Source organism: Carassius gibelio, chromosome B20, assembly GCF_023724105.1.
Source record: "Carassius gibelio isolate Cgi1373 ecotype wild population from Czech Republic chromosome B20, carGib1.2-hapl.c, whole genome shotgun sequence".
Classification (NCBI taxonomy): Eukaryota; Metazoa; Chordata; class Actinopteri; order Cypriniformes; family Cyprinidae; genus Carassius; species Carassius gibelio.
The window spans coordinates 10,359,645-10,377,706 of record NC_068415.1 but is presented as its reverse complement, the minus strand read 5'-3'; the positions used below and the strand labels follow the sequence as shown (position 1 = coordinate 10,377,706).

Sequence of the window (18,062 nt, the reverse complement as noted above, 5' to 3'; positions counted from 1 at the left end):
GTGACGTGTAATGTATGAGACGAAAACGTTAGGCACGTTATACATTCACTGAAGCAAGCAAACGATCTCAGCGTCAGCGCGGAAAGTGAGGAACTAACCGATCTCTGCTTCATTACAGTTTGCACATTTTTTTTTCATCGCGAACATTGATCTTCCTTCAAAACAGCCGGTAAAAGAGTCACGCGATAACGCGTGTCATCACTTCGACACGGCATTAGATCTGGCTTTTTTCCACACAGTGCTCATCCCGGATCGAACCCGGCAATGTTACTAGGTCCCCGACCTGGGTTCAATGCCGGAATCAATCCAGGGACATGGTTGCTTTCACACAGAAGGCGACCCGGCAATGTTCCGGCAATATGCCGGGTCCGATGTGCAGTGTGAAAGGGGCTAGACAGATGCGAGATGGAGAAGACACTGAAAGAGGACACAAGTTGGACTGCTGACTGCTCTCTATTCTTCTCTCCCTTGAGAAAGGGCAAAAAGAAAAAAAATATTTAAGAGAAAACATAAGAGGCTTTCAAAGAAAACACACATGCAATTTTATTTAAAATGTATGAATGAAAAACTCCAAACACAAACAGCTTTCAGAAGGCACTCGTTTAAATATAGCTATGCAATACAGCTCTACACAAACTATTAGTTGAAATTAATCATTTATATTTTTATATAGTACAGTTATACATATCTTAATATTTATGTCTACATTATGTCATTATCTCAGGTAAGTGATCATTCTGTCAAAAGTACTATCCGTTTCTTTAATTGCAAAATGCTTAAGTGGAAAAAAAGTTATGTATTTGAGACCTTTCTGGCACCTTTTCCATAATTAGCTAATGCTCCTTCTTTAATGAATTCATTAATTAGCACAGGAAAAAATGAATCACATCTATTACTGCGAGTGTGTGTGTCATGTAACACAGAGAATTTAAAATGACATCCGCACATCTACTCCAGGATGACTAGGCAAGATTTATGACCAAATCAAAACACATATTTCACTCCATTCACTTGTATTGTTTTTATACTTTTATATTTTGTATCCTCTAAAAAAATGGTATTTTTTCAATTTTCATTAAGAAATTGCTGTTCCCTGCCATTTATGTAGTTTTTTACTATAATGAACCTTTGGTCACAGCAATGTCAGTGAAATCTGAGCCATACAGTTTTTTTTTCCCACCTTTTTAATTCTGTTCAGAAGAACCAGACACAACCACGTTTACAAATATCAACGGCCCTCCATGTGTGAAAGTGAGGTGTGCATTTGTTCAGATGGCTTTTCTGTGAACGTGTGATAATGAGCTAAATGAGTGTATTAGCATGACAGACGGATGCCCTGCACTCCTGACATTTGGCTTGCTCTTTAATAAGCCTTCGTCCTGCAGGGACACACACACACACACATACAAGCAAAGAGCAAATCCATTCAGGAACAGCCTTAAAAACCTGCCAACCTCCCTGATCATCTGTTATGTTACAGCACCAGGATGGCGACTGTAAAACATTGTGTCTGTAAGGTCATAACTGCTTCAAAAACGTAAACGTTGCCTTTCATAAGGGAAAATTCATTTTACAGCTCTGAATGATGATTGAGACACCGGGCTCACTGAACAAATACAAGAAGATTCATAATCAACGACAGTGTTTTGCTTCAGGCAAGCCAACCGTATAAAACACACAATTGACCAGCTGCACATGTACAATATGGAGGAAAAGAATCTGCTTCGAATGAGCTCTAATCCATTTCCTCCCGTAAACGTTTGTGAAAACAAATATGCAGCATTTAAATCAGTTGAATTTTTGTTTTTCTTATGTGTCAGAATGGTTTGAGTGCAGCAAAAGCATTTAAAGTCAACATAGTCCATAATCTTTTTCCTCCAAAATGCTTTAATGTGCAATATAGAGAGCATTTTCAGGGAGCACTTTTAACGTTCTATGCCAGGAAAGAGCATTTTTTAACAGGCTGTTTCTCTCTCATCCCTCTCTGGCTGTTGTAACATCTTCCGACAGCTTCTTGTCAGATCGTCAGCTTCTGTGATGCCCACAGTGTCCTGACAGTAGGTCCAACTGTGTTCCTCCCAAAAATATACTTTCCAAAAGAAGCATCCTTCAGCATCTCAGCCCACAAGTCCTTTGTGGGCCGATTCTTGTTCTTGCAAAGACTAAAGTCTCAAACCAGAAGAGACATTCTTTATAAAAGTTAAGACTTGTCCACGCTTCCTAAACACCTTGTTTAAACACGCCCCCACATATCTACATCACTGTGTTGAAAGATTTGCATAACACCACCCAAATGTTTACGCATAGAAAGAAGGCATAACTTTTATTCCTGCTGTAGTATTGTTGTCGCCATGTCGTGGAAACACTGTGAGTTTCCAAAATATGGTTAGGGGCGTAACATTTTCATCACACACTTGAGATATTAGACCAATCACAATGCACTTGACAGCCAGCCAATCGGAGCACACTTCACTTTTCATAACAACGAGCTTTATAAAAATCGACGTGTTTCAGAAAGGCAGGGCACAGAGGAACAACAATGAGGAAAATAATGTTTTTTGAACACGTAAACACATTTCTGTGTTCTCACTGTTATACGTAATGATGGAAGCCATCTACTTCATCTTTAATTTGATAATATTACTGAATTTGATCCAGATGTAGTATTTGATACAAATGTGATTATCTCAGCTTTTTGCTCAAAATGTAGTTTTTTTATGAATCCTACCTACATTAAAGTGTTGATAAATGCTTGAAGCAAGAATACATATATTTTTTTTCTTAATTTTTTAAGTAGAGGGTCTGATCTTTATTTTGACGTTTTGCATGTTCAGATATTCATACAACATAATATTCTGGGGGCCATGACATTTTAGTGAAAATACCCTGAAAACCCTGAAAACTTTTTTCTGACAACTTTTTTCAAAAATGCTGGCGGGGAAAGAGTTAATCAAAAAGTAGTACATTTCAAAACTTACTGAACAAGTTCTGGCATCCAAGTTATTTTATTAAATGTAATATACATTTTTTTCAAATACATAATAATATTAATATAATTACATAAAATTATATTCAATAATTCTAAATGGTACGAATCATATAAAATTATATAAAATTCATATAATCATAAAACTTATATAAAATAAAATCATACAATATAATTCTACATATATAAAATATTATCGCTCAGAAATACATTGCATTACGCTAGAAAAAAAAAAAAGTGTTCTCAATGCCAATTCATGTTAACATTACAGCTCAACAGAGAGATGATACCGTTTTCCACTCAGAGGCCCTTTTGCAGCCTCAGGGGGGAGACATGTCGCAAGGGGAAACACTTTCAAAATGTCAGGCACACAGACACATCAGTCCTATACTTATGACCCCTACCTGTACTTTCTGAGGCAGATGCACATGTGCAGAGACCCGTACACACACAAACACACAGTTATGTGGTCAAAACGTGTTCGACCCTGAAAGCCGCTGTTGGCGAGTTGTCACTCTCATCAACAGAAGCAGTGCAGATTATAAGTGAAGGGCTGCCTCATGTCTTATCAGAGTCAACAGCTGTCCAAACCGAATCAGAAGGTTACAACCTTCCTGCACTGATCTATAGCTATGAGTGTGATTAAATGTCTCACACATTCTTCAATTCTTGCCACAAAGCTACAACACTTATTGAAGTGTCCTTAATATGAACACATGCCACTGTTGATGATACTGTTTCAAATAAGTAACTTTTTTGCTTTTAAAGGAGACATATAACGGAAAACTGAATGAAATAAAACAGTGTAATATCATGCAATGTAAATACATCTTTCATAACTCGTCTTCTAGTGTACTAAACTATAAAAATAATACTGCAAGTCATCAGGAAATCTGCCTGTTTTTAACACTGTGTAGAACCAAGTACAATGCAATAAGCTTTACCGCATATGATGGTCATTAAAAGGAATAGTTCACCCACCAAAAATATTTGGAACATAAAAGTCAACATTTAACATGTTCCACAGAAGACAGAAAGTCATACAGGTTTGACATTAGGGTGAGTATAAGACAGCATGACTAATATGAGCAGTAGTGCAGGAAACCTTGATTTGATGTAAAAGCTGAATTAATAAATAAACCGCTTCCAAAAAAGTAAAATAGGGCTTATTTCTACATTAGTTACATTTTTCAATTTTACCACTACTGTTTGCAAACATGACTACACATGTTGACTCGCCTCCCTGTGCGACCAACAGAGAATGACTGTTGTGCTCTGGTTTGCACCTGGGTACCAACAGTGAGTGAGCAAGTGGAAGTCAACTGGAATAATGAGGGCGTTAAAGAGAGAAACAGAGGTATCAGATGTGAGTATGTGTGAAACGTAGTTTGCAAACCAGACAAGAGTTGTCGGCGATTCTTCGTTCAATGTGAACGCATCAGCATCTGAATGCTACCCCAGATAGTCGTGCAGTGTGAAAACAACGGGGAACCGATGACTTTGAAAACCATGCAGTGTGAACTCAGCATAACACTGATCAGAAGTCTGCATGCACACACACGCTCAGAGCAAGTGTAGATTAGGTGACCGTGACTGACCTCTCCTTGTTGAACTTGAGTGAGTGCAGCACAGCTGGTCTCTTCTGTCGCAGGTTCCACAGGTGAATACTATCATCAGCCAAAGCACTAACCAGAGCCCCCTACGAGACAGAACAAAGAAAGAGACACCATTTACACAACCTTTGGAATAAAGCCTTATGAAACACCTTGTATCTCACATTATCTACAAGCAACACACAGCCGTTTTTAAGTTTGGGGTCAGTAAGTTTTAATTGATTGAAAGTGACAGAAAAGCCAATGATAATGTTACAATAAATAAACAAATAAACACAAATAAATTCAAATAAACACTGTTCTTTTCATACAAAGTATCCTGAAAATACACAAAAATATTTCGTTTTCCACACTGATAATAATAATAATAAGAAGAAGAAATGTTTCTTGAGCAGCATATTAGAATTTTTTTTAAGGATCATGTGATGATGTTGCTGTTTGACAATTTTACTTAAAAACAATAAATTCACAATCTCATATTTCATATATATTACTTTGTGATACTTTTGCACAGTTGATAATCATTCAGTTTTTTGTTGGAGGCACTGCCTCTCTTACTTGCTTGGAAAAAAAGCCCCTGACATATACCATACATCTATTCATTCTGCAACATTTCTGGAGGGCTGGAAGATTCGAGATACAGTGATGGGTGGTGAATGTATGTGTGTGAGAGAGAGACAGAACTGAGTGGAAAAATAAATCGAAAGAGAGACAGTGTGGGTGGGACAGACAGAGGGGATGGAGGAGGGATGCTACCACTAAATATCTCCTTTCCATCTAGGCACTGGCATACTCAGACTAAAGACACACAGACACTGCCTTTCCTCTAGTTATAGAGGCTGAATATAAAACAGAACAGAGTCTGTGCTTTGTCCCAGGTGTGTGTGTGTCTGTCTGTGCAGGCTCTGCTTGGTCTGTTAAGCCCCAAACAAACACATACACACTGAGACTGAAAGTGCATACACACAAACATGCACTAATGCATGTGTGAAGGAACTCAAAATGACATTTTTGCTAAAAATAAAAGCTTATGAAGCCCAGCCATCTCCCATCTAAAAGAGGACTATCATACAGCAAAAACAGTATTCTTCATTCTTACATTCTTATTCTTAGTCTAAATACATCTGTACATAATATTTTCAAAATCACTCCAAAAAAAAACAAAAAAGAAAATTTGCAGCTACATTATTTTTTTTTTCATAAATTTATATGACCAATAATATTAATAAGAAAATAAATAAGCAGGTGAGTAAATAATTTAAATCACTATATATATATATATATATATATATATATATATATATATATATATATATATATATATATATATATATTTTTTTTTTTTTTTTATTTATTTTTTTTTTTTTTTAATTATTATTTTTTTTATATATATATATCAAATAGCTAAAATAAATAAAACAAATAATGGTCATTTTATATGTATTATATGCCTGTCGTACTTGTTCTTTTGTACTAATTGTACTTTTAACATGATTACATTTTGGAATTTTCCAAACAGATTTTTAAGGTCTAAATGTCAAGCGATCATCTTGAATGTAGTTCTTTTATTATTTCACAATGATGCTACTAATAGATCATGATACGACTAATGCAGATGTCATGGTTTGATTCCCAAGGAATGCTAATACAAAGAAAAAAAAGTCACTTTGAATAAAAGCATCTGTCATCCAAGTGGTCTTAAAGAAGAAGTACAAAAAATAGCATGTTCATGTCAGAAATAACTGATGACTGCTGATGAGAAGTCTGTTTTTATTTTATTTTTTTGTAATAAACCTCATTAAATATATTTAAAAGCATACACATACCACTTTTAATACAATTAAAATACATACAATTATAACCAATTTATTCCTTATTTTCTAACATCTAATATTTAATATTTATATTGCACAATAGAAATATGTTAATTAAAATGGAATAAACGCAAAGAGAAAAGCACTCACATTTTCTACCTTCAACCAACCAAATATCAACATTCAAAACAAATCAAGATGTACTTAAATTAATTCAAGAAGAAAAGTCTCTATAAATAGCCCAAAATTCCCGTGAACGTAGAGTGAACTAATCGTTCTGACTTATAGGAGTCACAATCTACAAGGCGGCTTAGTGTAAGAGATCCCTGTGGTCTTGACTGTGGGAAACACTCTGGGGAGGAAATGGGAATATCAGCTTCCTCTCTAGGATCCCTCCAGGCCCACTCTGGAGGACAAGAGGGTTTGTGGCAGCAAAGGCTCTGGGTTAAGAGATCATCTAAGCCTCTCGAGGCTCAATGATGGATTATTTAAACTGCCTCTTGGAGCTCCATGGGAATAGGCTCTTAGCATAAGGTTCAGCAGGACCCAGAAAGAGAGGGAAAAAAACATGAAACACTCACTTCATTTATGAGAAACTGTAGCTGGATGACGGCTGCTCCACTCTCGTGCTGACAGTAACACTCCACACCGGGTCGACCGAATCTGAAAGGGTTCTGAGTCAAGGAGAGAATCAGGAAAATCAAGACTAACAAGACCAGGACACTTTTGGGTCAAAATCTGAACATGCCACTTATTGTTTCAGCATTTCAATCCTAATTTGTTTAATTAAAGGCACTGTTCCAGTGAATGCATGTCAGTTATTGTTCACCCACTGTGGACATACAAGTTAATTACCTCTGCCAATCTCTCTGGCATGGCTGCTAGCAATGAAGTCTGTCAGTCACTGTCAAATCTGCTCTATGAAAGCCGGTAATAAAACACAACAGCTCACTTTATAGACATTATTGTTATTTTGACAACATTTTCCAATGTCACAGACAGGCTCTCCCTGTCTGAAGAGATTATATTAAAAGACTGATCAAGTTAATATTAAAAGTTATTTTAATTAATTGGCAAAAAGTTGGGGGAGAGTATGTAATTTTCAGCAGGCTCATTGGACGCTTGGCACTTGGTGTGTGAATGTTCGTGTCTGTGTTTGTGCTGTAGAGATATAATTTGATGATAACCTCTACTGGGAACTGCACACACACACACAGAAATATTTCCACAGCATGTAGAGCGAGAAAGAGAAATGAAGGGAGGAGAGAGCAAAGACATGTATATGCGTATGCAATCAGGGTGGTGGAAAGAGGGAGGGAAGAACAATTAAAACAGATTAAAAGAGTGATCACTAGAGCTCAAACTGTTGGCACAGAGACAAGATGCAAATACACAAGCACGCAATAAAAAACAACAACATGTAATGGAGTCTCACACTCAGGAGGATTATGAACACAGATACATGTCTGGTGTTTGGATATGAGTATTATGAGAGAAATAATAATTATTAATATCACATATTTAAATAATAAATATAAACAGTAGATTTTATCATTAATATACTAGAATGTCACGTTGTTACATTCATCACCTAGAGGAATGTAGAGTAGAGTCATTCAGTGGCTCGTCCCCTCTATCCATCACAGACACTTTGAAGTGACAGGGATGGAAGATACCGGAGGAAATTGTGCATGTCAATAAGGACACGGCTTGTGTCCTCACAAATCCTCCGATCACCTGTAGCCACACGCTTTGGACCCTCATCATGTAATGACTAAACGCACACAGTGGTCGGCTGATATGGTGAGGAAAGTGGCAATCGGTATGGGTAAAAAAAAAATAAGAAAGACAGATACAAAATACTAGCAAAAATACTAATGAGAGAGATCATCGCTGCATAAAGCATGACAACACCAATCTGAGCCAAAGACTCCCTGACATCAGAAACATGTTGAGAAGAGGGCAAAGCAGTAGAGAAAGCGTGAAAGGGAATGCTGGGAAGAGAAAAACACTGCTGACTCTAAGCCTACACGCAATAAAGTCCAGTGGGCTGTTCATGGCTATAAAGAAATCACCCATTAAATCTTTTCACAAACAGCAATGAGCAGGCGAAGATGTTGCCATCCATTACTAGACAGTAACCATGCATTTAATGTATTAATTATGGCTCTGTTCCAAAACCTAGTAAGCTGTCTAAAGAGGCAGCATTTTAAGGCATCATAGACACAAAAGCAGTTCCACTGACTAGATTATATCAACTTCAAAAACTTGCTTTGCCCAAATGCAGAAGGCTTGACATATTTGTATCTTTTATAATGCTTAGCAAAAAGGGCAGATGAGGTTAGATAAACATTGATTAGAAACTTATATTTCACTCAATACGAAAAAGTATTGATAAAAAACAGTTCAGGGTCATTAAAAATGCATCTCTCTGTATTTATCTCACCAACATGCTAACCTCAAAATCTATTAAAATCAATAGTGAAACGAGACTCATTTTTCATTTCTGTAAGAACGCTATCTTAGGAGGCAGCTTACTAGGCTTTGGAACAGAGCTAATGTCTGTGTGGCTACATCAAAGACATTAAGTCAGTCAAAAGTAGGCTGAAGGAGGGACAGAGAAAAAAAAGCAGGAAGAAAAAAAAGCTGCCTACGGGGTCAATAGTGACGTTTATTCTGTTCTGACGTCAGGAGTGTCCAGTCATGCTTTACCCTAAGAGAGACAAGACAACACAACACACAAACAGATGAATATGCACATAGAGAGCTAACATGTTACAGTAAGCTCCAGTGATGCTACCAACTGTGTGTGTAACACAAGCATACGCTCTCTTTCTCTCCCATGCTCCTGGGAGTCATTCATTTGTCTAATACGCTTTCTAAATAAATAAACTCCAGAGGCACGTTTGATTTATTGGGGACCCAAACAATTAAAGTTGCAAGCACTGTGGCTGTCGCTGCAACAAACTGCCTTCACCTTGAGCACGCTTCAGTGCACATACGCTCTCAAACAAGCCACTCTGCAGATACACTTGACACGCAGCGTGCACTGTTAAAACATCCTATACTCAGCACCACTGTAAACACCTAACATGCAACCGGGACGATTCATTTTAATATACTCACTAATGTTTCGCTCTTTTCCAGTGCACCCCTGTCTTGGGAACGTTGCATACGGGGACATTTTTTCTCCACACTCTTGGCTTCCTGCCATGTTATATCTTAGCAGCTTTTATGTGTTGAATCAAGCATGATAGCTTGAGCTTAACAGCCATGATTTTTTTACATTACATTTTCAACACACTGAAAAAGATATACACTAGGTTGCAAAAATAAACTGATCAAGAGACCAATACGACCGTAAAACACACATTCTTTGTGTCTATGCAAAAGACAAACGGATGAAACAAATCGGCATACAACAAACAGACAGAACATTAGATACTGTAGAATGACAACAGATGGACAGACAGACGAAAGACAGAACTACAGACAGATGGACATAAACCAACATACAAAGAGACAGACAAATACGACAGACAGATAGCTATTTGTGTTCATGTGATCATCTCATGAAGAAGCATTTAAACAGTAAAAAGTATACAGGAGGACTCAGAAGTGAAAGAAAGTGCTGTGTGCATCATTAAAAGACTCTCTTTCTGTAGGTGGGTGTGATTGATTCCTGGAGATTGGCCACAGAGTATTAATGACCCTGTTCTTCAAGCTAAATTTAGATCTAGCGTTCACCGCTCACAGAAGATGCTTTAGACCGTCAAACACACACACACACACACACACACACAAATATAAGATCTAAGAAGCTGCAAAGGCAAGAGAACAGCGAGGGAAAGGGGAAATAAAAAGCTAGTAGATTCTCTTGTTGCCAGAGGGCAAAAGAGAAAATCTATAATGCAAAGTAAAAGCAGGACACTCTTCAAACTTTCTTAAGGGCTTTCCAAAATTTGAAAGTGAAACCTTCTTAGTTGTTTGCCAATGAGTTATATAAGCTGAATCAGTTCATTCAAGTCTCTATAATTTTAGGGGTTTATTTTCCAAAAAATCATATTCACTACCATTTGCAAAAGATAATTCCTCAGTTCAAATCTCAAAACTAGGTTATACAGCTTTAGGACTTTGCTATAGGACATTGATACAGCTCAAATTGCTTCATCTCATTCGTATGAGTCTGTAAAATGTCTTCTGACTGTATCTCTCCTATCAAATGTGCTTTGTGTTTAAGATGAATAGATGTAGACATAATCGATGTCTGAAAGAGAGAGAAGCACACTGGGTATTGTAAATGAAACAGGATATTGCTACCCATGGGGAACAACAAAAGACACTCCAAACATCAAATCAATCAACATTTAAACATTCGGTGAGACTGTGGACTGCTTATGATGTTGTGTCTGATACCCTATGGAAAGTCTCAAATTATAAACTAAAATAACTGTTGAATAAATGTTTTGATACAAGGTGTCCTATTAAAACGCATGGCCCCCATGAGGGAAGACTAGACAAGTGACCGCAATGCATTAGTCCAGAACACTTCTGTCAGGTTTTCAAAGAAAAGGCAGAAATGAAACATACATAAGCTCATTTGCACTTAATGTAAGGAGGAGTGGAAAGAGGATTATAAGTAGAGGATATTGAAATGTGCTAATATTTTACACATTCACTGTTCAGGATATATGTTATGCAGTACATTAAAGCTAAAAAAAAAAGAGTTACTTTAAATGATAAAACTAGTCAATGGTAATATTCAAAATTTCATCAGAGCCATGCATCTCTAGGCTTTAGATTCAAGAAACATTGTTAATTTGGTTAACAGCATCAAACTTTAAAGGATAAGTTATTACCACTATCCAATATCCAAGTTACTTAAGTAAATTTTTTTAAGCTAAAAAAAAAAAAATTATAATGAAGCTATTTTTTTTTCTTGGTATTTGAATGAATTTATCTGAACTACAACACCAAATTTGAATAGATAAATTAATACTAACTTAAAAAAATGGCTTAAAAACAGTAATGAAATGCAGCAGAAATGAATGACCTGATTCACTAGAATTAATCAGATTTTCAAACTCTACTCTAGAGATAACAATATACGAGAATATTAATGCTCAACAGTAAAGCTACCAACACAAAATGTTGCTTTAAAAAAACACCTCTACTTGTTGGAAAAAGCAACTGGTTACTAGAAAAATCACTGTCATGCTACTAAAAGTGTGGTTAGAAGTGTTGCTTTGGTAAGATTCTCCCCAACACTGAAATGTCCACACAGACAAAAGCTCATGATTTCTGGCAGGACGATCTACTCTGACTTCGACAAGGTCATGGCGCAATGCACTCACAATAAAGATGGGTAATATTTAGCTTTTAATTTAACAAATGGAGAGCCAACTCCCACTGAGAGACTTTTCTATTTGTTTTCTCCTGCCTTTCCTTCTAACGCTACAGCAAAATCAACTTCTCTTTCACTAACTTATCTGTCCAAGGACACCATATAGCACACACACAGTCAAGAATTCCAGCACTGGAGCAATTCCCAGGGCATAGTGCCGATAAACCAACCATTAAACAGATGGAAAAGAAGGAGGGGGGAAAAAGAAGAGAAGGTGAGACAAATGGGGAGGTGGAAGAGATAGATTGAAACAGTATTGGAGGGAGGGGAGTTAATGAGAGGGAAAAGAGGCAAGAGAATAAATGAAGAAGCAATAACAGAAGATAGAGGAACAGGTATAAGAACAGAATGTCCTTAAGTGTTGGAAGGGAAAAAACATTCTGTTCTGTCTGCTGAGGATTTATGTGTGTTTAGAATTTGCCTCTTTGTTTTTCAAATTCGGTATAGAAGAAAATGATTAATAATAAAATAACGATTAGTGAATAAGTTGAAGGGTTAAATCAAACCAGCTCCATCCCTTGGTGAAGACAGGAAATTAAAACAAAGAATGAATGTGAATTAAAAAAAAAATACAAGCATTGAAACGTGAAAGAGCAAGACAGAGAAAGAGAGAGAAAAAGAAGTCATGTCACTTTTGAGTGCTTACAAATTGTTGCTGACCCCTCTCAACAAGCCCGAGGGTGAATCAAAAGCCAGAACGTTAGCGAGCTTGTCCACTGACCCATAATACCTCAGCCTCTTCCAGATTCTCGAGAATTCCATCAAGGACAAAGCCTCTGTGTGAAGCCAGCAGCACTACTCAGCTCTTCCCTCTGCCCATGAGTCAGCATGCTGCCTGGACAAGAAACATCCTTCAACACAATCTAAGAAATGCCAACTTGCTGCACTATCTGTTCTTTCCTTTATCCTGTTCCCTTCCCTCTAAACTACTAATGCTCCTTTATTCCATGGTTTATATTAAAAGGATGAATTAAAATTGTCATTCTTTACTCACCCTCCTGTCATTCTGATCCTGTATGACTTACTTTCTTGTGTGCAATAAAAGATGCCTAGCAGAATGTCTATGCTGCTTTGTTCCATATAATTAAAGTGGATGGGGACCAAAGTCCAACTCCAAAAGGTTTAGGGGTTCCAAACTCAAATTAAACTCCAAAAACCACAATAAAAGCATCAATAAATGACTTGCATGCCCTACATTCCGAATCTAAGCCATCTGATAGTTTGTTTGAGAACAGACTGATTTTAAACATATGATTCACTGAAAATCTTGCTCGCCAGCAGAGATCACCATTCACTTTCATTGTATAGGCTAAAAAAAAAAAACAACTTTCACATTTTGCTATAATTACCTTTTTTGTGTTATCCAGTAGAAAAAAATAATTGTACTGGTTTGGAATGTCTTGACTGTGAGTAAATTATTTCAGTAATGGGGTGAACTCTTCATTTAAGCTTAAAAAAAAAAAACACAATCAGCCATACTGCTGTTAACAATCTGCCAATAAACTTCTGCTTGTTGGTTAAATTCTGTTAAACATACACTACCTTTTTTTGTGTGTGTGCATTTTTATAATCTCCTCCAGCAGTGATCTATTCAACTGCACCCCATTAAAATAAACCAGAAAGAGAAAGCAAAATGAGTTTTCTGCCTCTGGAAAAGAACAGTTAGGCACAGCCAAAGGCTGCATAAATCCAACAGCCCTCCCCTGAGATGTACTACATCCCGCCTGCAGCAGACAGGGGTTAAGTGCGGATTTCAAGGACATGACTGTATCTCGCCCAGATACGAGATGTGTCCCAATGGGAAAGGAATATTTCCAAGGTTAAATGATTGTTTTTAACACTGAACACCTCCAAAAACACACGCTCAGACTCAATGCCACCTGATGATACCCTTGCACACCACTTATATGGCATTTCAGCCAACGCAAATTACCATGAGTGACAGTCTCCTGATTGTCCTGACCTTTACTGTTCTCGTTCTCCTGCCATATCGCATTAGACGGCATGTCTGCATCAGAGCGTACGTGGGGCGGAACATATGGACACCGCTGTGTATAATATCATTACCATCTCCATCAGTCCACACCAACAGTCCTCTAACACCACGTGAAGGAGATTAATGGAGATGGATGAGATGAGGAATGGAGAATGTGAAGTAACACTATGCAGTTTATATATGTAGCAGACATAGACATAAAGAAGAAGGCATTGATTAGTTTACAGTTTTAAGCCCGTTCTAACTGGCACTTCTTTCAAAACTTTCACTTGCCATTTCACTTTTACAATCTACCTCATCTTTGTAAGCCTGGTAGGTAACATTTACAGGGGGCACGAACTGCTTTAGTTTTTTATCTTGTACTGTTCTCTGAGGTTTACTTATGTTTTCAAGATTTTTAAAAAGTGAAATTGACTTGACATACAGCCAATTAGGTGACCCATACTCAAAATTTGTGCTCTGCATTTAACCCATCCAAAGTGCACAAACACAGCAGTGAACACACACACACCGTGATCATACAACCGGAGCAGTGGGCAGCCATTTATGCTGCAGTTGGGGGTTCAGTGTCTTGCTCAAGGGCACCTCAGTCATGGTGTTGCCAGCCCGAGACTCAAACCCAGAACCTTAGGGTTAGGAGTCATACTCTCTAACCACTAGGCCACGACTCCACACAAAACTTCAACTGTTTGAATAGGCATGGAGGATTGTAAACTCAAAAGCAAATGCCCAGTGTTATGATTGGCTAGTAATTGTGTATGATTGACTGCGTACATTCCTCAGAGATGGACGCTGCTGTAGTTTAGGTAAAAAATGCATGAATAACTCAATATATATATATATATATATATATATATATATATATATATATATATATATATATATATATATATATATATATATATATATATATATATATATATATATATATATATATATATAAAACGATCTGTAACAAGAGACAAAGCAATAGTGACTATTTAATTTAAACATGTTAATCACACTTATGTTGTAACATTATTGTTGGATCCCATATAGGGCCAGACTCACTATCAGCTTGAGGCAGCGCAAACCCTCATCAAGCATTAAAAAAATACTGTCAGGATTTACTAAAGACGCAAAGTGGGAAATTAGCGCTGAAAATGCTTGAACAGTTATTTTTGTGACTCAACATATAGAATATGCATTTGTAGGATTCTCCCTTTTGATCTGTTAATTTATGGGAAGAGAGTATTTAAATAAATCACACAACGCGATTTTCTAAGATTCAATTCACCGTAATTTTTATTTAACATACAAAAAAAGCATGCCTTAAAGCAGGCGGTAATTTGCGCAATTCTTGGTAGATTGCACTGGTCTGTGTTTTTTAATGTGCACCTTGTCAGTAAATCACCTGGAGAATTTTCTCTTCTGATCTGTGCTTTTAATTGAATTGCGCTCTAGTGCTAATTTGCCCAGCATCATCTTTTAAGGTGCTTTTACACTTGGTTGGCTTTTTTTAAGCAGACTCAGTAAGGTTCATGGGTGCACAGCCGAGTTCGGAATACAGGGTTCATATAATCCAAATGAACCGAACTCTGACGTCAATCAAATCCGGGTGCGCACCAAATTATTTTACCAGGGAACCCCCCTTGAAACTAGATTGAGCTAGTTTTAGGCTAGTTTTGAGCAGCAATTGGGCTGGTTTTGTTTGCAAATACCTGGCATTTCTACTCCCTTCTCAGAAGAGTAGTTTTGAGTAGCAATTGGATGGGTTTTGTTGCGAATACCAGGCAACCCTGTAACCTTCTCATGCTCAAGCGCATACCGGTGTTATGGTATATCTGGTGATGACCATGTTACTGACCTCACACATTGCTTTCAAACACATTTTTTAACTACCACATTCCTATTTACGATGATTCTGGTAGCAAGTGAAGGCAGCATTAGTGAAAACAGGTTACAGAGCCTTACAGAGAGCCAAGAAGCTCTTTTGGAAAACAAAATATTGTGCGTGATGCTTACTTTGTCTGGAGTCTGGACGTTGGGATGCTCCAGCAGTTACAGCAAGAGAACAGTTATGGCAGACTGCAGCTTCTCACACAGGGCTGTGTTTATGCTAATAGGGCAGAGAGCGTCACAAATGGGCGGGACTTTCCCAGACTACTCGTCATTGTCTGAATCTGCTTGGGATTATAAAACAATAAGTTAGTGGATTTTTACATTCTTTGGCACCCTTAATGATTGCTTTGTGGCTTTCAACACATTTTTACCGATGCTTCCAGGATTATCATAAGTCATCTTTGCAACTTCTTCAAAAGCACATGTTAGATAGTATTAACAAATAAGGAGACTTTGCAACAACAATGTAGAATATATCACAAAAAACAAACGCCTGTGCTTACAAGGCATAAGAATAAATATACAACACCAATAATTATAAAATAACGCAGCAATGGCCGGAAAGGGCAAGTGATTATTCCACCAATTGTCCTGAAACAATAGCACTGGCCCCAGGCCAGCGGGCCATCCTTGTTGTTGAGCCCTGAGTACACATTGAATCCTAAACAGTCATACTGTCTGAATTCTGTCCCCATCTTACTGACTGGATCCAGCTTTGGCATCAATGAAAACCTTCCAATCTCCCTTTCTGATATCCAATTCTGCGTGGATGTGAGTATTATGTAAATGCTGTTGTGTTGTGTACGATGTCACAAGAGCCCTGAGCTAAAGCTGACGGCTAGAGAATGAGAGATATGGGTGCACAACCCCCACCAGCCTCCTCTGCTTTAATTCTCTTCCCTTTTCTCTCTCATTATCTCTCTCTTCGTTGCATGCTGTCACTTACTCCTTCTATACATTCATTCTGTTCTCTTGAATACATGTGTAGCATGCCCCCTGTTTATCTTCTGACCTTCATCCTCAATGCACGTCCTCCAAGGATATCAGCTTTTTGACTCTAAGACATCGGAGACACCTACACACACACACACACACACACACACAGTCTCTGTTCTCCAGAGCAATGTGTCTGCCGGCTTTAAAAGCACCACCACACCCCTTCAGTGCTCTGTCTTCCCAAAGCTCCTCCAGGCTTTGTTCATAAACCTCAGCTTGGCAGCTTGATTGGTGATACAAAACACAGCTGTTTACTATACCCACAGGATACAGAGTTAGAATCAGACAGAGGGAATCTAAAATCTTTTTAATGATTCAGGAATGCATCTATCTCTGTTGAAAAAAAAAAAAATCACATCTAATAAACAGTGGCACAGTGAACAAAGACTTGCACATACATATGGTGCAGTGCAAACGTCTGGGACTATTTTGAAATTTTAACCTGAAAATAAAATGAAGAAAAAAACATCATTAAATTTCCATGCATTAAGAAATATTGAAAATGCTGTACTATTTCTAGGCATCTAATCAAATAATTTGTGACGTTTGTGAACTCAGACAGTCTTTTATTGAAGCTTAAGACGCTGTATTTTAAATTCTCAAATCATGTCAGATATCATATAATTTATGGTTTTACACAAACACCAAATACATTTTTTTATTAGAGAATGCAGATCTAAAGAATTGTCACTTGCAGTCCCAGATATCTGAACACCACTGACACGGTATCCTTCACAAACAGCAAGACACAATACGGCTCATGCTGATTTTACAACATTTATAAAAGCAGTATTTACTAGCAAAGCTTTCACACTCACCTGCACCATTAAATCTTCAATACAGAGGGCACACAGGTGAGACGAGCTTTTGTTCAAACACACACACACATACCCATTGAGCACAGTGTGCAACTTTGGGAAGTGCATTAAAAATGTATGGTTCTGCAGCAACTCTGTAATAGAGTAAAAGGCCAGCAGAGATTAACGGGATGACCTATGTTCTTTTGGTGTGTCGGTGTATGAGTGAAAGTACATCTGATGGGAACAATAAGATCTGAGCACACAGAGCAATTCTATCAAAGTGACTTCAAGGATTTAATAATACAGAATAAATGTACAGATGTGTTAGCAAGAGGCAACATCACTAACAGACTACTATCGCTTATACTTAGAGCTAGAGATTTGAACCCCTAAACCTAAGTATTTCAGCAGATAGAACGACAGATAGATATATATGATATGAATGATAGACAGAATGACTATGAAAATGACAATTTTCAATGACAGACACATAGGCTGAACAACAGACAGACTGATAGAATTATACATTTTACAATATATAAAACAATAAACAGCAACACAGATATACTGCA

At 37.4% G+C, this 18,062-nt stretch overlaps 1 protein-coding gene across 3 annotated transcripts in view; it reads right to left on the bottom strand.

Annotated features, from left to right (window-relative positions):
* Positions 1-18,062, bottom strand: part of stxbp5a (syntaxin binding protein 5a (tomosyn)) — a 75,144-nt gene that overhangs the window by 39,773 nt on the left and 17,309 nt on the right. For all 3 annotated transcript variants that reach the window (XM_052585622.1, XM_052585623.1, XM_052585621.1), the window contains exons 3-4: positions 6,995-7,076; positions 4,585-4,685 (exon numbers count right to left, since the gene is read on the bottom strand). In XM_052585622.1, coding sequence (XP_052441582.1) covers positions 4,585-4,685; positions 6,995-7,076 — 183 coding nt within the window. The remainder of the gene's footprint in view (positions 1-4,584; positions 4,686-6,994; positions 7,077-18,062) is intronic.